The following is a 23,213-nucleotide window of genomic DNA, read 5'->3' as shown; positions in this document are numbered from 1 at the left end:
GAAAGAGGAAGAACATTACATACGAGGTATGGCACTTTGAAACTCTTGTGGGTTACTTGCTATAAGCCTTCGCCTTAGCTCATTCACACCAACTCCTGCAGGACCTGAAAAGTTGGAAAAGCAACTAATATTACTGACAGAGGCACTTTTCACATGCACACCTCCCATTTTCTAACACATGGCACACACACAAGTGAGATGTAAATAAGTTCCCAAAAAATGTACCAGAAGTAACCAAAGCATCTTGATTGATTCAGGGTACAAATCACCTCCCAGCAATATAGTCATACCCAGGAGGCAACTCAGCAATCCCATTTTAAAAGAGAAAAATATTATCAAATACTTCCTAACTTAGAAAGGACAATGGATTTGCCTTTATGCAGTTTGCTTTATCAGGATCACAGCACACTGCAGAACAACAGCTTCCTTTCAGTCTCTATTATTGATGACTACTTGGGAGCCTGGAGCCCACTTAATACAATATTTCCTAGAGCAAGCATTATTAAAGGCATCTTTTTAGCTTTCCCCACGGTTGAGATTTTCTAGTCTGGAGTTTAATTTTAAACATTCTTCTTACCATTGCCATATCCATGCATTTAACACTAGCTGTAGAAATCCCTCCACGTAAAGAGGTTTTCTAGTATGTTACAAATATTTTCTCATCACTTTCTGTACCACTCCCAACTGGACAATTTCCCTAATAAAATCCATTTCCAACCAGCATTCATAACTGCATGGCTTCTTCTTAGGCTTTTTTTTTTTTTTAAATATTCACTATCTCAAGTAAAAAAGATGATACATACATTAAACTTTAAAAGCAACAATGGGGTCAAATGACAAGACAACCATTGTTGAAATACTGCTTTGAGAGCTACCTGCACAGTCTGCAACCGCTGCAATCAGCAGTGGGAAATCTCAGTGGATCAGACCATGACTGACTGTTTCATCCCCTCTGTTACAGGTTGTGAAATTTGCATGAGAAAGTAATTAGCCTCTTACCCACTAGTATAATTAGTCTGTTCCGGTCTGCTGGGTGCCGCTGGTACCTAACCACCTCTTCGTATGGAGCTGCAGGAGTGCTGTAACAGCTGCTGGGGCACCGACCATAACATAACTGCTGGTTGGTCCAGGATTTCCTGCGACACAGGCGCATGCTTCTACGGAAACCAGCTGTAAGGGGCAAAGACATCAGTACTGGAAAATACACCCGAGATGCAGGCAGCTAGTGCTTTAGTCTAGAGTGTCTCTTTCTAAGCCACACAACATACTGTTTTTTTGAGCTTTTTGCAGGGTGAAAGTTAGTGAATTTCATTGCTGCACTTGCTATGTCAGCTTGGTAGAACCTCTGAGCATTAAAAGACAGCTAAAAGTTTTTTAGGTCAAATCTCCCTGAAAGTCACCTGAAAATTAGCCCAGAATTAAAGACGCCCAAAAAGATGCCCAAAACAAGCCAAAGGAGAAGTTTCTGGCCACATAAAGCATCACTAGGGGAGGGGTCAGCTGTTTTTTGATAGTGTAGCTGCTTCGCTCTCCTAAAGCAAATCTGGACCATTTGCTTCAGCCTCCAGAATGAATCCACATATTTTAAAGGTCACTATGATTTAGTAACAGGGTTAGGTTTGTTGCTCCACCTTACCATCCAAGTCTGAAAACCTTACTTTTAGGTCTGCTTTTCTAATGAAAGCTTTCATGATTATTCTCAATGGATGACAGACAACAGAACAACATTACAGTCTAGCAAAATTAATAATGAAGTAAAGGAAATCTTAACAGCCAGTCAAGTTAAAAGAGTGGCAGCCAGGTCTCAGTAGAAACCTAACAGGAAGAGAGATTGAAATGGAGAGAACAAGCATTAGTAGGAGGAAAGTGACTTCTTGAAGCTTGGAAAATAGAGCAAGGAGAATTAAATTCAGTAAGTCTTTAGGTGAAATAAAAAACAAAGCATTTTATTTAACTTAAGAGAAGCACTTAATCTAGATCAAGCCCCAGATATCTTACTTATCTTTAGTCATTGCGTACCAATAAAGACTCGTTGACCAAATTCACCAAATTCTTCCTCTTCTAGAATATGAAGAACAAATACTCATGAAAAAAAAAGAGCACACCGAAAGCTTAAGAGCTAGATGGCTAAAAATTATTGCTGATCCCAAATGAAAAACAGTTTTTCAGTAAACATATGGAAGTACCATGTCTAATCTAAAGAAAAAAAAAAGGCACGATATGAAATATCTATTTCACATGACCAATCACCAATTTAAAGGACCAATATGTAAGTGAAAAAATAAACTTAGAAAGTCTTGGTATTTTCTAAATTAGATTTGAAACTCAACATTTTATTTGTTTCATTCCTAAGATAATGATAATGTCCATGCTAGACAATGTTTTGAGATACTCATAGTGAAAAAAACCTCCACATAATTTATGCTTTTCAGGTGAAACCTAGCTTACAAAAATTCTTTAGTTATAATATTATAATAAACAAGTCAGTAGCTCAAAATCAAAAATAAAAAAATTTATAACTCACTTTCTGTCTAATAGCATGCTTGGAAAATGCAACATGCATCTGCTCAGATCTTTCAGGCAGAATGAAGACCTGATATTATTACTTCTTTTCAGTCATCTTTGGATCAGTGATACCTGTGCTCCAACATCCCAGACTAATCTGTTTCTCCCAGTTCTTTTTGTCTCCATTCTCATGCTGTTCCTTGTGAAGGCTTAATTATTCACGAGCCTTGTAAATCTCTATATGTGTTTTTAAAATCTCTCTTGTAAGGCTCAAAAATACCAATTTCCTATTTCATCAATGTTATAACAGTTTAGAAATTACTTTATGAAGGTGATTTAAAAACAAATAACTAAGGAAAAAAATGCTGTCAGCAGTGTTTAGATTTATCTTCAAAAAGGACTCCTAATTTTCCCCTAATCATGTGTGTAGTTATCCACGCTGTGTATTCCCTTTACTTAGGCCTTGTTAAAGCAAGAGTAAGATACAGAAGGCATAGGCTTATCTTTAAAGGTAGTAATTGTTCCAAGGCAAGAACATTATTTTCATTTGCAAAGCATTAAATATATCATCTTTTAGCACTAGATTCTTTGAGTGACAATTATCTCATAAACATGCAAGCATCATAACAAAATTAGATGCATCTTAGTTACTCTTCTTTCCCCTCTATAGACTCTTCATTACTTGTACCTTTAAAATACAGTTCTATTCCTACATTTCTGTATGTACTAACAACTCCCTGTTTATGACAGTAAGAAAAACTACTTGGCACAAAATTTGGCAGAGTTCAGAGTACTGTTCAGCTGACATATGCCTGTACATTGCTATCTTCAGATCTTTTGAGCCATCATTCAAATCTTTTTGAGCGTTTCTGCTTTATCCACCCTCTGTTCTATGGTATGGAGTGCAGTATGGAATCCTACAGGGAACAAGCAATTCCACCACTGGGTATTGTAAGAGGATGGTAGTTCCTGGTAATGCAATAAACACAGAGAAATTCTAAGAGATTACTGCTTACAGGAGGCAGGGAGAAACAAAGTTAGTGTTACCTTCTTTAAGCTCCTCTGCACGTTCAGATAGAGACAGACATGAAACAATTAGTTTTGAGAAGACAGTCTATACTAAGATTAAAAAAAAAAATCCAACTAGCATTGTCCAATGCATTTAGGAAATTTAGGAAACAGGTACTGCAGGCTTTAAATCTAAAATATGCCTGTTGGAGCATGAATTCTCAGTTCCCAAAGAATGAGAGACTCAGCTACAGCATCTTTGTCAGTATTGTACTTGCAAAATACATTGCATGGATGTTCAACTACTGGTTAATTTAAAGTAAAAACGTAGGATTGCAAATATTTGCACCTAATTCCTCTGTCTGGATACAGCAGAGAGTTGACTCAGCACCAAGTAGCGTAAAAACGTAGGATTGCAAATATTTGCACCTGATTCCTCTGGATACAGCAGAGAGTTGACTCAGCACCGAGTAGTGAATAGGATTTGTAAGAGTAATCCCCAAGTGCAGTTATCAGAAACATCCTAGCCTGAAAACAAAAGACTGCCCTGTAGACCTGCTGATTCTGTCTTGAAAGCTTTGGGCATTGTTTGAGAGGTGAAAGAGAACCAGCCACCTAGGATAAGAGGAGATGATCTGACTGGCAAGTAGGAAGCTTATAGAGAAGAACAAGTGTAAGGAGGAATGATATTTTCTCCACAAGATTACAAATATATCAAAAAGAAGTTTAGCAGTAGTAGATTTACTTCAGTGGACAAATGATTTATTTTAGAAGACTTAAGTTTTGCAAAACTCTAAATATGCTGTAAATAGGTAGCTGTTCCCTAAAAAAAAAAACAAAACAAAAAACAAACCCCCAAACCAGGTTGGTTTAAAAAAAAACAAAAAAACAAAAAACAACGGATTGATTGTTGTATGTCTTACACATAAATAATTCATTTTATAAAAGCATTTTTGTTTCTTGTATGCCAGTCGCACACATGACCAGGAATCCAGAACAGCTCTCCTCTTTACCACATCAGCTCCTACAGGCACTGGAGATTCAGGCCTCTGTTACCCTAAGGTAATCCAATTACTGGCTGACATCAGTGCAGCCCCTGCTGTCACAGCTTGCACAGGTATAACTGATTAGGATTTGATAAACAGATCTGATACTGATGCACAAGAAGAAACACTCACACTTGTGGGATAACAGGACAAAAACCTTACTATTAAGGTCATCAGAAAGCAAGAGGAAGACTTAAGGCAATAGGATTTTACATAATGGCTTTTCAAGCCAGAATAGCTTCTAAAGCTAAAATGGCATTCTGGTTTTTGTCACCTGCTTGTTTTTAATACACTTGCTTGTCTCTAGACAGCCTTCTCACAGTAGAACAATAGCAAGGAATTTGGAGTTAGGTCAGAGGAACTTACCAGACTCAAATGTTTCTTCATCTTGTTTAGTTATCCAGATAGCAAAGATAGTTTAAAAAAAAAAAAAAAAAAAAAAAAAAAGTAATTCTTTTCCTCCTATAGAATTTCAGAATCAGAAATCAATTTTCCAGCTTCTATCAGTCTGTCTCACATATATTTTCCCCACTTCCCTGTACACTGAGGTGGCAAAATACAGCTTGCCACACTTGAATTAACTGTCTGGTCTCTCTTCACCTAGTCCTATAGGATCATATCCCTCCATGAGAGCTTTCTGAATTACCTCAGGAGAAGGAAGATTGAGTTGTGCTGCTTTAGGGAGCAAGTCAAGCAAACAGTCTTCACATTTACTATTCACATGTAAAAAAACTATGCTTGCTCAGTGCCTAAAAATGGATTCTCCTCATACCAGTTTCTTAACAATGAATTGTGTTAGTTCTCCAAGACTGCAATAATCTGTGGCATGACATCTACAATAGGCAAAAACTATGGTAACGTTACAGTCCAAATCCTGAATCAAAGAGTTTGGATCTCATTCAGGCAGATATATTTGAGAAGGTCATTCTTTTCTGCACAACACTTCATTATAAGCACTGTACACCAGAACTGCAAACAGTTTAATACACAGGATGATGTGCCCAGGGTACACAAAATAGAATTTTCTACCATTAAGTTCACTAGGAGAATGAGTGTTTTTATCTGGGAAACAAAACCAGGCTCTAACTAGCTACTACCTTGAAGCAAATAGAATAATCTCAAGTGAATTCAGTTACCTGTTTCCACACACTTCTCGTCAATACGCATGTCATCCTCTACAGATCAACACAAGGAAAAAAAAAATCTGAATCAGAAAAACACCAGGAAGGAAAAAACCTTACAGATCTTACAAGACTGAACTCAGACATCAGAAATAAAATATTTGAAGCTCAGATCAGCTTTAGACATCTTTGAGGATTTTAACTGTTAACCCTAACTTACTGATGTCTTTAGTGAGCAATAGGCTCTTAAACTAGTGCTCTGAAGGGCTTGTGGCAGAGAGGCAAATGTCTAACTTGACTTCTTTTGAAATAATAAAAGGTTTAACATGGTTGTCACTCTGTTTATCCTGTAGATACCTATTTATTAAGTATTACCATGACAGAATATAATTTTCCATTCACTCCCTTCTCTCCTGTAGCTTTAAGTGTTTCTTTCCAATATGCTTCACTCAGAGTTTTGTTTGGTTGATTTTATTACTATTTTTACAAGGAAGAATGGGAAAAGAAAAGATTGATTCAGCTCCCTCTCCATCCCCAGACCACATCAGTCCACATCACTGAAATGAGATCTTGTGGGTTCGGGCAATCTCATGGGCTCATAATACTGCACTCTGTGTTCTGTTCTTGTGTGCCTCTCCAGACAGGCCCAGTAGGAGTTACAGGGCAATTGTGAGGGCATCTGTCAACCATATTCTGCCTGTATGTATCCTTTAAAGAATACTCAGAGCTGCTCAGGTCAGTTGCTGAAGATGGGAGAGAAAGAGGGAGAGGAAAAGAGAAAGGAAAAAGTAGCCTTTCCTTCCCCAAAGCAACTCATCCAAACTGTCAGATCCCTACCAGATAATGCATAGCTTAAGTTTCCACTTTAAGACAATATAAGCTTCTACTATTTTAAGTGAGAACAGACTTGATTTCAGTTATGCTAAGCACACAAAATGCCAAGAACTTGGGTTTCTTTTGCATGTATTTACCAAACTGCCTCATTTCTGACAACTTTTTAAAAATCCTGTAAAACCACATGCTATATTGATTCCAGGTACAGGAATGCAATGTTGTCCAGATACAATCTCCTACCTTCTTCCACAGTGCTTACTGCCCACAGCATATCCATTGAAGCAGTTAAAATGCAATAAAATTACAGTGAAAGAGAGCTCCAGCACTAATGAACAAAGCAGTAAGTGTGAGAAGAATCCTAGGCAATGAAACACCTCATCTGGGAGTTTCACAAGAGAAAAAATTAATTTTATACTAGTATAAAGAACCATAGAAGAAAATAGGGAGAGAGAAAACAGGAAGAACGTTCTTTGTCTGGGAGTAATTGCATGTTTACAGAAAGCTAGAGTTGGCAGAGGGTAATGTTTCTGAATTGTCACCACAAATACCTTATTTCACAGCTCAAGGAAAAAAGTTCTTTCTCTCAATAGTTTTGATGACAAAGCATCATTCTAAAGATATCACCTGGCATCTTCCAGTGCAGAAATGTTATTATCTGTGTCCCTGGAAAGTCGGGCTAGTACAATTATCACCTTAGACTTATTCAAACCCAATTATCCTAGAGAGCAGCTAGATCTTACAGACTTCAGAAGGAAGTTGAATTCATGTTGAATTGTCTCACAGGCAGATCCCAAGTACACTGGAGACAACAACCTCCACCATAAGTGCTCCAGGTACAACTAACATAAAATATTTCTTTTCCTGGGGATAGTTAACACACTTCTGAGGCTACACTATGGCTCCTGAAACAATGTATTTGAATTAAACTGAATTGTATGAGCTTTTATTTCAGTATTCCTGGAAAAACAAACAAGACCTTTTTTTCTTACTCTACCATTCAAATAACTTTTCACTCACACATTGATGATTTGAGACAGAAATGGGGCTGGAAAGGCTGAGACCACCAGAATTCTCGCTGCTTCCTACATAGAGATAATTTTATCATAGTTAAAGAAACAAAACAGTCCACAAGCACATTATGCTGCAGATTTTGTTGCTTATACATTAGGTCAGTCAGCACTGAGCTGACAGAAGACACCAAGAATGGAAACATTACCAATGTTTTATCCCACTGTAAAGTCCTGAAAGAAAGTTGACATGCTATCAGAACTATTTAAAGGCAATTTCCAAATCAGCAGCCTCGAAGCAGACTATTTTGAGTTTATATATAAGGACAGGAAGAGAAGCCATACTGTGGTACAGACTCCTGGAAGTAGGAGAGTGTGTTGTTGCTATGGGTAGTAGTGCTGCCGCCTCTGTTACTACACAGTCTCTTGGTTGCAGCCTCAATCACAACCTAATTTGATTTCAACTTTGGTTATTCAGACCACAGCTGAGTTTACATAGAGTACAAATCAAAGCTTATCATCTACAATTGCATGGCCTTATGTTTTCCTTAGGGTAACACAGACAAGACACCTGGTTAGAGGATCAAACTGAAAAATGTGCTACAGCAATTTAACTACTCCAGTTCTGGAAGCATGTAGTGTAAAAATAAAGGGCTGTTTGTGTGGAAAATAATAGGCAAGGGATCCTTGTTCTTCCTTGACCATGGTTTGGTGTTGTGTTCCCCCCCCCCACCCCGCCTTTAATGTGTTCTACTCAGTTTTGACCAAAGCTGAAGAGGTCACTCATGCCTCACAGGACATCTTTATATACATTCTGTTTCTTGATACAGCTATGCCCTCATACTATACATTTAGTATCCCACTCTTCCCCCTGCCCCCTCCCCCCCTTTTTTTTAAATCATAGACAATGGTCCTAAACAGTCAGGGCCCTTAGTTTCCACCCATTTTTCAGCTGCTACACTCCACTGGATGTCTTAGCAACTGTCATAGAGACTAGGCAACTGCTGCAAACTTCTTAGATGTTAATTTAATATGATGTAGGTGCTTCCAAAAGCTTTTTCTCATGTAGGTACTCTTAAGTGAAGGAGAGCAAGAAGTCACAGAACAGAAAGAGGAAAGATGTCATTCTGAATCATCCTGCTGTGTAACTTACAAAATATAAAACAAAATATAAAACAGCAAAGTCTGAATAACTGGCTAATTTTTGAATTGGAAATCAGAAAAACTAAGACTTCTTTACCTTTTAAGAAGATTATTTGAGGGTATAAGTCCAGCACAGGCACTGAGATCTGAAACTTTCCTAGCCTGCCACCAGAGAGCATCGTTCTGGTCCACAATCTGGAGTATTTCACCCTTCTTAAAAGGCAAACCTGCATCAGCACATGGTATGGCAGGATCTTGCAAGGGCCAGTAATCTGCCATTGCTCGGACATAGAGCTGGTAAAGAAAACGTACAAGACTAAGTGGAAGCCATGCTTAGAACAGATACAACATGAGCTTTATAATCACAGGGCCAGATATTGCTGCTACTTAAGTCACTTCATGATGAAACCAAGTTTTAAAAATGATTTCAAGCCCGAAACCCTGTCTGTTCCTTAAGGGAGTAAGGAAAAAAAAGTAATCTCACATATTGTGAAAAGATTTGACCTTCACCCTGTAGATCAATCTAAAAATGTCTTCATTACCTTTAACAAAACTACATTTCAGCTTTCTATCCTTACTGCTTCAGCAACAGCATACTGATGTCAGCTGAGAGGTAGCCATAAAGGCAAATAATACTAAGGATTGCAATAAACTTCGAAGCAACACCATTTCTTTGTATCACACCATTAGACGTTATTGGGGTAACTGTTTGCAGTAACAATCCAGGAAAAAGAATGTCTCTTACTGTTGTTTGGTTGCTGACAGGCCGATCAGAAACTGGAATTAATTTGAACATAATTGTCCCCTGAGACATGGCCTAAATGATTAAAAAAAGATTAAATATTACTGGTATTCAACACAAATAACTAAACACTGGCAACACAAACTTAGCACAGCATGGCTTTGAGGTTACTATAATGTCTATATTACAAATAGAATTTAGGCAGTCAGTATGACAATACTGTATTTTTTTTCAAAAGGAAACTCAATAATTAAACTTCAAAGTCTTATTAAATATTTTAAATTCAATTAAAACTATGCATCATTATAAATATATATAATTTCAACATTAATTCATACCAAACTTTTCTACTGAAGTCTAATTTAAATTAGTAGCAGGCTCTGGTTAAACAAGTGCTGTAAATATTTGAGAATTAAGCATTCCAATAGAGTTTGTATTTCTTGTAGCTAGAAATTGTACAACCAGGGAATTAACACATAGAAAGACTTGATACTGATTACATACAGCAATATCTTACTGACTGGCACTAACACTTTGCAGTGAAGAATGCTGAAAGATTGTGGGCAAAATGATGAGTAAGTAGCAGGGACAGGTCAACAGATTTCTTCATGAGAATTCTGAAAACAGACATTACCACTGCCCTTTTTTGCAAGGTGAGGTATGTAGCTTACAAGCTCATTCACTCTACTTCAGTGTATTTTGAAACATGGACTCTTATTAGAACAGCACCTTTCCACTACTTTCTTGTGGAATTTTATCTGAGTGGAACTCAGATAAAGAACTCATAATTCCATACAATTATGAATCAGTAAAGTCTGAATAAATTAGTATTTTTCTGAGAAGCAGCCAGTGAAATTAAGCCACAATTAAGTTAACTTCTGTCCAGAACAGGGGTTAGATTTAATTCTAGTTTCACACATTCTAATTTCATGAGCAGGTGTGAACTTCATCCACAGTAAGGAAACAATCTGAATTTTCTGGTAAAAATTTCAGACTTTGTCCTTTAAGAGTGCATGTTTGTAAAAGAAACAGCATACAGTTACTTTTAAGGTACAAAGTGGAAAAAAGATTCAATACCAGAATATTAATAACTTGCTCAGGCTCAAGTCCCTCAACAGGAACGCCATTTACTTCCACCAGTTTGTCTCCAGCATACAGCAACCCTACAGGGAAAACAAGGATGAAAGCAGCAGCAGCAGTTTTATCACAGCATGGATTATCTTGACTAGGCAAAGCAGGGTCACACAGATACACCACAGGTTTCGAAGTCAGCATTAAAAGTTTCCACACACCAAGTATGCAGGGAGACCTTTTGGATTTAGACTATATTGCCTCTGTATAGGACTGCAGACTTCTGTGGGTCACAAGAAGCTTCCATGCTTCCGTTTTCTTATTTCCTTCCACCTCCCCAATACAAGATGTTTACAGTCTACTGGTGATTTGCCTTAAAAGTATCAGAAACATTTTAATATAGCTCCATTTCCCAGAGTAATTTCTGAACCTATTCTAGCTAAACCCATTGTATTAGTAGACCATAAGATTTGGAATCAGACCCTTAAAAATTCCAGGTGCAGTGGGAGGTCTGGAGACTCCTCTCCATCCTTTACAAAGTCTTCACAGTATTGTTCACTTTTACATTTTCCTTTGGCTCAATTAAAACATTAATCAAATTAGGAACTTAATCATTAATTGTCTATAGTTTGGGTTTTCTTCTCTATACAAAGGTCAGAAAATACTAAAAGGAACTATTTTTATAATGATTACAGTTCAATTTTACTTCAGATGTTTTACGCTTTAGTTACATTACATTTCCCAAGGAACACGGAGCATGTTCAATTCTAGAATGACAAAGTAGTAACAATTCCACAGAAACTCCTTGGAAGATTGCTTAGCAACTAATGCTGCCGAAGTGTTTATTTAGCAGACTAGCGCCAAGAAGTATTACTACATATTCCTTAAAGCCCATTAACTTATCAAATCACTTACTACTGATGTTTTCCATTTCTCCATTAGGGAATGAGCTGCTGGTATTCACACTGTACTGCAGTTTGGGATATTCCTAATCAATCTCATGACAGATTTATCCAGGTATTGGTGCCAAGAATACATAACAAAAACTGGATTTGTACCTAAACTCAGTCTCAAACATAGCACATTCACATGAAAGTTAATGAAACCAGAATCAAAGTCACTGCAATGTATCACTATTTACAGTGCTGTCCAATGTACACATCTTCTGCTCTATAATGGAAGACTAATTGTAGAAACTAATCTATTATCTTACTTCAAATATCTTATTTCAAGTTCAAGTTTTTATATTACTTTATTTCAAATTACACATACCACTTCTGTCTGCTAGCCCACCATGGATCACACGGGCAACCGTTATGTCACCTGTTATCTCATGGCGTTTAATGGTAGCACCCTGGCAGATAAAAACAAAGAAAAAGCACACTGATCACTGAAGAGCCCCTGGAAGTTTCCTTTCACATCACAAGTCTGATCTTCAAAATAACAAAAAGGCACTGAAAGATACAGCCTTTTTAACACCACATGGATCTAGGGATAACGTAACATTATTAGTACTAAGTCCTTCAATGTCTTCAACTTGCATCAGACTAAAATAACCTTATTTAGTGACTGCAAGAAATCTTTTCTGTATCAAATATTACAGCTATCTTTTCCTAAATCAGATTAGTTAAGCTATACAATGTTTTCTGCTTATAAGAACAAATGATTTCTAAAGAACCTTTCAGAGTCTCTCCTCCCTTCCTTACTATTTTGGCCAAAGGAATAGGTCTCAATCCTATTTGCATTTTTATTATACAAGATAAAAACAACTGCCAAATGTTCAGACCCTGAGCGGACAAGACACTGAACAGCCCGCTCTAGTTGTACCTGCACTAAACAGTGCTAGATGCTCTCCTAAGGCCCTTTCCAACCTCAACAATTCTTGTGATTATGTGAAAACTGGACAAAAATGCACACAACCTCTGTGACATTCCTGGAAAGAAACCAATATGCATTATGAATACTTGTGTAAGTTAAAATTATTTGACAGACATCAGAAAGCTCCCTCACCAGAGGCTGGTTGTTTTTCACTAAGCAGACAATCCTCATAGCTTCTTCATTTTCAGGTATGTTGTCTGGCAGTGGTGGAAGGATTGGTTCAAAATCTTTCTGGGCTACTGTGTCATGAGCAGATAGCAAGGCCTGTTACAAACAGAAACAAGCAAAAATCAACCTATAAGCAAAGAACATAAAATAGAACAGCTTTAAAAAGTGACTGGTCAGAAAACAGAAATCAGTAAGTTCCTATGTGAACATAGATCCCTTTCACACATTGACATTTTCTTATTTCTTCTTGGAAGTTCAAACTGTGAAATAGTTTTAAGAACAGTTCCTCTCTGCTTCTTCTGGAAAGCTTACAAGAGATGAAACATTTCTATTTGGAACTCCAGGGTAAAGAATGCAGGTTTTGCAATTACAAGGAAAATTTGGTTTTATATGTCTCCATCAACTGCTCAGAATTTAACTCTGTAAGAAACATCCCTCTCAAATATAGCCCTTAAATAAAATGCAGCCCACTGCAGGTACTTCAGATACACAGCCCACATCTGATTTCGCAGCCAGGTTAGTTCATGACTAAGAAACTATGTCTCTTCTGGCTCCTTTGCCAATTCTTGTGAACAGCTGGCCATCTGTTTTCTTTCCCACTGTGGTCAACTCTATGAGCAACCTTTTTCTTTCCTTAAGCAGGACTTGCCTTAAAGTGGGGAGCTCGCAGTAGTCGCCTGAGCTCTTTGATCTCTCCAGACTGAGGAGCTTCATGCAGTAACTCTGCCACCTGATAAACGGAAGAGAGAAAGCACAGAGACTGGTGCTGGTGGATAATTCATTTAGAAAACTCTAAACTGAACTTACAGGAATATGGTATGGCAAGAGCGTTAGGCCCTCCACAGTGTATGACTTGGAGCATATCCATGTGATTTGCTCTAGAATTGGACAATATGACCACAGCTGCACAACACCCAGCTATGCTTGATTTAGTTCAGGTACAGTGCCATGTGCTCTAAATTAGTTTTTTCTCCTGTGCCTCAACCAATTTCATCACTAGTGCCAGTTTCTCCCCTTAGTCATTAACTCTCCCTCTAATTCAGAAATTTAAGAATTAATCAGCCATTATGATTAGAAAAATCCCAAAAGGTTTTCAAAATCCTCATGTCATACTGCTTGACTGTAGTCATAACACTGAACCACACACTTACATGGGAAGAAAAATACATGGCCAGTGGTTAAAACAAATAATTTGTCTTCATTACACTGGCCAGGACTCATGCAGCCTAGTGACCACAGCTGTATGCATTTCTCATCCCCCCCTCTCAACACAGTTAAAGAGTTATCAAGTATTTTGACAAATGTGTGAAGAGAGAATCTTTCAGGTTTATACAGTGTTCTCAGACCTGAGACACCAAACAAATACCAGAACAGTTATCTGCAGCTGACTAATTTGGTATGAGCAAGTAAAGCAATACACTGTGTATACACAGTCTTACCTCGTGAGTCAGTGCACATGCCTGCAGTGTGACAGGAACCGGTTTTTCTTCGAGGTAGTGTTGGAGGCATTCATAAATCTATGGCACGTCGTGATAGACAAGAGAATGCAATGACGATATGATCTGTTCACATAATTATATGGATAGATACACAAGACACAAAGGACAATACTGTATTTCTAGGAATTTCTCAGTCCAGCTAAAGCCAAAGAGCTTGCAGTCTCAATCCTTAATGTCTAGAGCATCTGAAATTGAGTCTATAATTAATTGTCTCTCCACATTATCCTCCAGCTAACCAGTTATGCTGTAGTTTTGGATTTTCCAATAAGAAAAGCTGATTACACAGGGCAACTGCCTGATAGCATCAATTCTCTGACTTGTAGGTTGCTTCCTTCCCTTAGTTGCAGGCCTGATTATCAAAGTAAATTTAACTTAAAACAAAATAAATTGTTGTATTTAAAATGATCTTATGAACACTCTTATTCACTGCAAGTTTTTCTTCTTTAAAATTTAAAGATTTTAAAAATCCTTATTAGAGGAAAAGCAGAATTTGTACAGAATATGTCTCAGAGATACAATTCTGCTCAAGAGAGAAACACCAGCCAAAACTCTGTTCTGTTCTATAACAACAGAAAATCTTCAACTATACACCAGATCAGCGTGGCTAAAACAAAAAAAGTATAATTCCACAAGCATACATGCCAAAAAGTGGGATGCATAGCCATAGAGAGATTTAAGAATAGAAAAGACAGCTGAGCAGTGCTGTGTTCAGCCTATGTCTCTGTCTCTCTGGCCTTAATATGGACATGTAAAGCAGAAGAGCTTTAATGTCTAGGACATTATGAAAAAGAATACTTTTTTTTCTTTAAAGCAAAAGTGTTTTTGTTCACCTGCTGATGTTAGGACTGATACTAGGACTATCAGCACTTAATGTAAATAAGCATTTATTGTCCCAATATGGCAAAATAAAGTAGCTATCCTCCAGAGACTGTTCTTTAGGAAAGCTTTGTCTTCACAGTTGAATATTACTTTACCTTAAAAAGCGCTTGCAGCCAGCGAGATCTGAGCAGGTCATATAACATGCCAACGCCATTGACATCTCTTTTACAGAGCAAACTCAGTTCTTCTAGCACTAGAGTCAGAACATGAGATATACCTGAGCCCAAGAAACAGAAAAGCGCAAGACATTTCATTTCAAATAGAAGACCAACCAAAGCCACACAGTGACCCAGGCCTTTGAAAAGCACCTTTCCTCAATTTATACTTCCAAGAAATGCACCCATTTCCTGTCTGCTTTGCTTGTTTCCTGCGATCGACTCCGTTGTGTAAGAGCTTTATTTTACTATATTATTAACCAGCAGGGTTAGGTCAATACTAGCAATTTTCAACTGACCTGTGAGAAAAAACACACAGGGAATCTCACACATATCAATCTGGGTTTTGAGAAGAGGTAAACATAAAAAATTGCCTTGTTCATTCTATAGGCTTTTCTTTTGGATGACCCACTGTTTGGGCCGGGGACCATCTGTTTTTCTCCACTCTTAAGGAGTGCGGACATTTTGTAGAATATCACTAATGAAAATTAAAATTCCTGACAAATACATACCAACGTCACAGACACACAGAATGTCCCAGGAAAGGGGAAGAACTGTTCTTACTATTAGAAGCAGCACTTGATCTGTTAGGAAGAGTATTCTGATACAGTGGAAAACCCCAAAATACAGTATCTTTTTAAGATCTCAAGGAGACAGAAACTAAGAAGTGACAACTAGATTAAAATGTTACACAAGGTCAGGCCCAGATACAAACTGGATTTTTGTGAGTGTGTGGAATTTAATTTTACCTCAGAAACGACAATAGATCATTTCTGATATGTGACACTCTTCCCAAGAAACACAGCGTTCATAACAGCATTAATGCAATACCACACCAAATGCTAGGATTTAGCTTTATTAAGCTATAAGGGTTCTTAAAGACACCATGAAAGTTGGATGCCTGACCCTCACAGAATGTCAAAGGAAAGTAAGTTCTCAACACTTGTGTATTTTGGTAAGCACAAGCTGTCTTTGTTTTTTTAGCGCCAAAGTAATCATGCAATACAGCTGTAACTGGATATTTTCCTTTGTATTTATTTGTTTGCAACATTAAACTTGGCATGTTTCAGGGAATAATACTGTAATACAAGAAAAATGTTGAAATAAAACCAAGACACTAGGAGCTTCTAAAGTTACATCAGCCAAAGTCAAAATAATAATTTCTCAAAAGTAAAGCTCATCCAGCAGACCCAGAATAGCTGAGTACTTGCTACTGCAGACAGTATCATCAGCTGCTATCGTCCTGTCACCACAGCCAACCTAAACATGGAAGCACTTCTTTACTTATTTCTTTCCCGAGCACAGCTTTTATAGCCCTTGACAGTTAATTGTATCAGCTCTAGACTTCCATGTTACCAACACTTATGTTAGATGTATCTTCGGTTTCACTGAGGTGTTTTCCTTATGCACAAATATATACAGGTACTTGACTGCTAAGTTTCTGCAGATGGGGCATTTGCCTCAATCATCAGGCAGAGTTGTTGAGTATCTAAACTGGGAAGGCCTGGAAATGTACCTCATTATCAAAAGAATCATCTGTTTCTGGAAAGCAAACATCTAAGCACTTACAAAAATTATAAACTCAGTGAACCCTGATTGTGAGTCCCACAGGGCAGTATCTCCCAAAACAGTTAACTTAAAAGGATTCTCTTCTACAGGAACGTCCTAGTGCCTAATAGAACATTACCTTTGGTGTGGATACTTTTTAAGATCTTTTCCTCATTACTGGTTTCCTCTTTTTGAGATGACTTGTACTAATTATCTCCTAGAATGCTATCCCTACCTCAGACTGGGCACAAATAGACCAAGATGTTCCATACAGAAGCTGAAGCCTTCAAACTACAGACAATAATTCCCTTAAGGAAAACAAACAAAAACTTTTGCAGTTATTAGTAATTCTTGATACAGCTGCAGTGATCCTTGACTTTATAAGCCAGAAACAAATGCCAGGTATTCTCTTCTGTCACTGTAAATTAACTGCATACCACCATTAAACATCAAGAATCATTCCAGTTATTAAGTAGTAATACTTGTAGACATGATCATCTCTCTCATGACTCAATGAAAAAAGAGTTACAGGGAGCAATGTATGAAACTTTTTGTCAGTTTTATTTCTCTTCAAAAAAGAGAAGCAAAAGTTATGAGTACCATCATCTTGACTGCAGACTGTTGGCACCTCCATCTTTTCCTTTATTCAAGGAGATTCCACTCACTTCTTTGCGTACTGCATTCACACCAAGTAGGTTTCACAAAGATAGATGCTGAACTAGGGAAAAGAGTATACTCACATCAGAATACTGTCAAGTATTTTAGAATGATAAGAAAGCAGAGCTTAAAATAATAGGGGCAACCACTCACCTTTGAAGTGCACAATAGGCTGCAAGCATTAAGTTAAATACATGAGTCCTACCTGTAAATTCAGTTGCCCACCAGCATCCAAAATGCAGACAAGGTGAACCTCAACTACAATATGACATTTTATTTCCTTTATAGAATTTTCATTAGCTTGCTTCATTAAGCCATCTAAAATAACAAGCTATTTTAACATCATCTGTTCCCCAGCTTTTAAAGTGCACTGCCATGGAAAGCTATATTTTTTTCCAAAGACTTTTAAAGCTTGTTTTACATAAATATAGCTTGGAAGATAATAATATTCAAGAATATATTACATTTAATTCCTCATGTTATTGACATAATATTAAAATTGAAAGACTCTGGAGTTTCTACTGAATTTTCATTGAGCAAGGACATGATTTTGCAAAAAAAGGATCCCTGTTTCTATCACTGTTAGAATTTAAGGTCTTTGAATGATTTGTTCCACAAAGATTTTGTATTTTCCTTTATTTCCTCACAGTGAATTAAAACCCCAAAAACCCAAAACAATAAACCCCATACTTTACCTTACTGATATAATCATCTCTCTCAAGCAATTTGTAATTCATTGTTACTTTTAGAGACAAAGAAGTTATCTGCTAATATAAAAACCCCTCCTATATTATTTTGCATTATAAAAAGCAGGATATACCATTTTTTTTTTCCTTTAAATTTTGAAATGGGAATTTTTAAGTAATGCAGGAAGCCAACACTTTTGCTAATTAATTTGTATCCATGTTGCACTGAACTTTTCACATATAAAAAATAAGCCTTCTAAAATTTTCTTCCGAAGTCCTTCCCTCTCAAACTTCTGTGACAACCTATCAGTAACCTATGAAGTTCCCCTAGACTAAAATGGAGGATTCCTTCAGAGAATTCTCAGAACTCTTCTTTGCAAAGAAGTATGGAGATTCCCCAGGGAACACCACATGCTGCATTTATACCCCAAAGCATCAGGAACCTATATATGAAAGCTCTGAAGTTAAAAAAGTTAAAAACCCTGTAACATCAGATAGCTGAACACCTCAGCCAATAGTGAAGCACAGGGTGACACTGTAAGCACAGTGAATGCCTTACCAAATTCTGTTAAATATACAGTAGTTTATCTCATGGATTAGCAAAGCAAAAAGGCAGCCATTTTCCTCTACGTTATTCTATGGACAGAAAACATCAAAGGTACAAGCAGGAAAAGTATTCTCTTGATCTGCTTATAAAAGCAGAAAGCATTACTGTCACTTTTACTGCACTTCTTAAGACTTATTTTTAGAACATGCTTCCTCTCTCTTGTTAAATCATAAAACTGCTTTCAAAAGGCAGCGGAAACTAAGGGAGGAAAAAAAAAGTCAGAAGTTATGAGATTATAATTCAAACATTTTATTACTGAGTATTGGGAATTCATTTCAAACTGCCTCTACAGGATACTCAGTAATACATCTTATTGAAATTCTAATCCAAAGACTGCTTTTAAAATTATTATTTCTTCTTTCAAAGACTAACAAAAATATAAGTTGGTCCTCCCCCAAGAACAATGCCATATTTCCATTTCAGTGTTACTTTATACTGCATAATCATTTTTCCACTGGAAACAACAATCTTTCATATTTTATGAATGTAACTCTAAATCCTTCTACCACACATCCACTGGGAACTGGATTTTGAGCTGCAATTATTTCCCCCCCCTTTTTTTTTTTTCTTCAAAAGTCTGAGCTCTGTTCCTTTAAGAGACTGCCTTCGCCTTTATTAAGCTTAGCTGATCTGCTTAATTATGTATTTAACAAAGCAGGCCTTATAAATCTAGTCATGAATACTTGCTTCTTAATTACTGAAGACATTAGGAGTAGGACAGAAATCTTTATTGTGGGATGGTACAAACATGGAAAGAGGAATCCCTGTGTTGAAAGTACATTCAGGACAGTGATGCTCCTGGTTTACACTGAGTAACAGCAATATGGAAACACAAGTAGCCTTTACCTTAGATGATCTCTGCCCGCGCTCCCCTTCCCCCCCACTTCCTTTTTGAAAACTAAGAGCCTATAGCTCCAGATTCAGTTAGCAGAAGCATTTACAAAGAGATGGTACTCAATCTGCAAGTTATGTTCTAAAAGGAAACAACTTCTGACAGCTTATCCCATAACCTACATTTCAGAAGCCTCACTTCCTATTATTATTACTAATTCTAAAGCTTCTCTATGTAGCTTCTCCATAACCTACATTTCAGAAGCCTCATTTCCTATTATTATTATTACTAATTCTAAAGCTTCTCTAGCTTTTATAGCTATGCTTTTTTCAGGTATTTCAAGAACTAAAGACAGACCCAACTGGCATCTGTTGGTTCCCATGTACAATGGCTGTTTACTTTGCTTTATATATTCTACACAGACATCCAACAGCGTACTCCCAATTCAAAATCCTGATTACAGTTTTGTGGCAAAGGATGTCTAAAGACAAAAGCAAAAAGCAAACATTCTAGATGTATATAAGGGAGCCAACTCCCGATCTGTACTTCACATCCTCAAAGTCCTGATTTAAAAATCTCATCACATACATCCCTCAAAAAACCCCAAAGAAACACCTAACTTTTTTTCTCCCTCAAAAAAGAATAAATGAGTAAAATCCCTGTTATAATATAGCTGAGCTTTATGGGACAAACTCCCCTAAGCCTAGCTGATTTTGTTTGGCCAACTCACATCTACAAATATATTCTGGTTATCAACAGTGATCAACTTTACTTATTACTATGCATCTGTTACCAGATGTATGATTTCATAGCAGTTGGTTCACTCAGAGTATATACAACCTTTACCCATAAAGATAATCTGCGACCCAGGTGGCTCTCAACACATTGTACTTACAGTATCTTCCCATTCAACAAAGCCCAGTTCTCTCCAGAATAAAACTCCAGTTGTTTCAAGTCTAGATCTGGCTTTTCCTGTGTTTTGTCCTATTTAGCTTTGAAGCATCAGACTGCATGGCCTTTTAAGTAGGGTGAGACCCTGCAAACACATGTGAAAGAAAACACGTGAAAGGGAAATGTGTGAAAGACAATGAATATTTCTGAAAGCTTTGTGGTTTAACTAGTTAGAAGAAAGTTTTGAAGATCCCTTAACCTCAAAATAGACAAGCAAAAGCCCCATTTTTTTGTAGAAGGCTCCTCAGATGCATACTGAAAGCTGAATCTTTTCTCTTGTGATAGCTGTAGTAAAGTTACCATAATCATAAGACCTGCTGTGTTCAAGTAGTGTTGTCTACCCAACCAGCATGTCACCATATTGACAATTAGCACTGCTTAAATTCTATTACAAAACAGGAAAGAAAGGAGAAGAGGGGAAAAAAAAACAAACTAAACCAAACCCTCTCCAGTATAGTCTTAGAAATACCTTAATCAAGGTCCCTTTTAGCCTTTGGTAGCTAGATCATATATATTTCTTCTTAGCTAGGATAGATCTTGCACAGCACAGTGAATCAGAAGTAAATCAAAGCAAGCAATTCACCCTGTTGCTTTTAAAGAAGGAATATTCTAGTCTTCTACTGAACAGTTAATTTTTAAATATACCAGTGAGAATCATCCTGCAAATAGAGACAAAGAAGAACATTTCTGGAGATACTGAAATACTTGTGATTCTGCTAAAATGCTAACCAACATTGTTACTCTTTTAAAATACTCATGAGATTATTTTTTTTTCCCATAGAGCCTTGTAGCTATTGGTATCACTACTGCTTCCCTAGAGAAGAGATACGGGATTAACTTGAGTGTGTTTAGAAGTTTTAGACAGTTTGTCTTGAAGGTTGACCTCAGGTTTCCAAGAAAAACTGGGAAAGCTATTGAATGCTGATTGCTTGCCTTTTGGGGTGAAATCCTCAGGTATAGCTATCAGAGAGCTGCTGAGGTTAATAACAAACACAGAGTTAGTAACCCATCCATCACTGCCTTTTTAAACTGCAGAGTTTATGCTCACACTGACAGAAGCTGCATTTAAACATCAAAATCGGTCAAGTTCTTAACAACACAGCTCACCTCCTTCATAAAGTAGTAGCTGTTTCATATTTTCACACAATAAAAGGAAAGCAGCTTCTAACTGTGAAGCCTGGTTTCAGCAGCTGTCAGTAGCAACAGATGATTAAGTTATTACCAAAAGAGAAGAATAATATCTTGCTTCTGTGCAGTTCTTTAGAATAAAGTCCTACTACATTGCTTGCTTAGGGGGAAAGGTCAGAGCTAAAACAAACTTGTAACTACTACTGCGCCTTCATTTCCTGAGACTTACATCTATGCAGACCATAAGGCCAGAGCTCAGGCTCTGCTCATCCAAGGGATCTAAAAAATCAAATGGAAGTTCTTACTAAAAGGTTTGCCTGAGTGAGTTCCCAGCCAGTGTAAGGTCCTTCCCATTCACATGTATTGCATGCAATTACAAATGCTCATTAACAGAAGGCATTTTTCTCTGTCTGTTATCAGGGACAGAATGGGCTATCCATGCTGGGTGTGCCAAAATACAGAGGCAAAAGGAGTCCATCACCTCATGTCTCCAAACATCAGTTATCCCAAATTCCGGCTACAGTGCTTACTTCCTTAAGCAGCAGGATATGAAATTCCTTGATCCTCTTTGTCAGACAGACCAGAAAGTCTTACTGATACAAGGCTGGAGTCTCAAGGGAATCCAAGCTCTGCTTTTTAACAGTTTTCTGAATTGTCTTTAAATGGACAATTTTGAGTGCTGTCAAGCCTCTGAAGGGAACACCACCAGACAGCCTGACATTCAGAACATCAACCCTACTCTTAAAAGCTTCTTTGGTTAAGACGCTTGACAAGGTTCACTGCATTTTTACCAATTTCTAAATTTCTCAAAATTAATGATTTGGCATATCGAAGACTGCAAATTAGCTCGAGGGCAGGGAACACTGAGAAAGCTTTGAAGCCATATATCCTTATCTTGAGCCAAGAACCACTTATTGCCAAGTCTGAGGTGGTACAGGTGACTGAATAAATGTCACGTTCATGTAAGGCATTCTGCGAGATTTATATAATCACACTTGTATATGTAAGGTTGCTGATGGAACAAATGATGCAATTATTCCTTGTAATCAGATGTATTCAGCGATGATTCATTCTGCCTCCCTCTAAAAACAAAAGTTGACAGTGCCAGTGGTGGTGCCAGTATGTTGTTTACACAGGGTAAATGCCATTAAAGCATCACTTGTAGAAGAGTTGTGCATTCAGAGAAGTATAGTTGGGTGCAGCATGCTGCAGTTGTTGAAGCAGCCAGCTTTACTTCCAGCTGTTTACTGCCCACAGCTTGGGCTTACTGAAAAAACCCATCCAAACAACAACCACCTGACAACAACACACTGATACTCAATCATTAACTCGGAAGTACATGGCTAGGTAGTTCAAAGAAAGGATTTGTTTTCTAGTCCCGTATCAGTCACAGATCTTTCTTCTACATTATCTCTCACCGTACCAGAACAGGTAGTTCCCTAAACTGCTTCTTACAACAAATGCAGATAGGAAGCAAACCTACTTTTGGCAAAATAAGTCAATGATGTAGGGCAGAACACTCTGTGAAGATCAGGAGTGAGGAAAAAATTCTCTTTTGAGATCCTACTCCTCATTCATACCTATCTCTAATATTTTGCTAATGGCAATTAAACAGGTAATACAAGCTTAATTAGCTTTGCTATATCTATGAGAAGAAACTAAATTTCACAGTCGCATGGGGGAAATGCACCTGAGCAATGCAATGGTTCCAGTACAGTGCACATTCTCTTACCTGCAAACACCGCAGA

The 23,213-nt window shown here is 37.4% G+C and overlaps 1 protein-coding gene across 1 annotated transcript in view; it reads right to left on the bottom strand.

Annotated features, from left to right (window-relative positions):
* Nucleotides 1-17,998, bottom strand: part of MPP4 (MAGUK p55 scaffold protein 4) — a 22,837-nt gene extending 4,839 nt beyond the window's left edge. Inside the window, 18 exon segments of the mRNA XM_010171666.2 lie at nucleotides 24-104; nucleotides 1,000-1,170; nucleotides 2,020-2,061; nucleotides 3,553-3,567; nucleotides 4,926-4,946; nucleotides 5,696-5,734; nucleotides 6,755-6,772; nucleotides 7,532-7,596; nucleotides 8,762-8,958; nucleotides 9,410-9,481; nucleotides 10,484-10,569; nucleotides 11,750-11,831; nucleotides 12,488-12,619; nucleotides 13,173-13,253; nucleotides 13,963-14,040; nucleotides 14,997-15,118; nucleotides 17,205-17,264; nucleotides 17,962-17,998. Coding sequence (XP_010169968.2) covers nucleotides 24-104; nucleotides 1,000-1,170; nucleotides 2,020-2,061; nucleotides 3,553-3,567; nucleotides 4,926-4,946; nucleotides 5,696-5,734; nucleotides 6,755-6,772; nucleotides 7,532-7,596; nucleotides 8,762-8,958; nucleotides 9,410-9,481; nucleotides 10,484-10,569; nucleotides 11,750-11,831; nucleotides 12,488-12,619; nucleotides 13,173-13,253; nucleotides 13,963-14,040; nucleotides 14,997-15,118; nucleotides 17,205-17,264; nucleotides 17,962-17,998 — 1,399 coding nt within the window.
* Nucleotides 17,999-23,213: the final 5,215 nt, after the last annotated feature.

Source organism: Antrostomus carolinensis, unplaced genomic scaffold (assembly GCF_000700745.2).
Source record: "Antrostomus carolinensis isolate BGI_N321 unplaced genomic scaffold, ASM70074v2 scaffold12527, whole genome shotgun sequence".
In the NCBI taxonomy this organism is placed as follows: domain Eukaryota; kingdom Metazoa; phylum Chordata; class Aves; order Caprimulgiformes; family Caprimulgidae; genus Antrostomus; species Antrostomus carolinensis.
The sequence above is the reverse complement of the archived record's forward strand: the minus strand, read 5'-3'. Positions and strand labels throughout refer to the sequence as shown.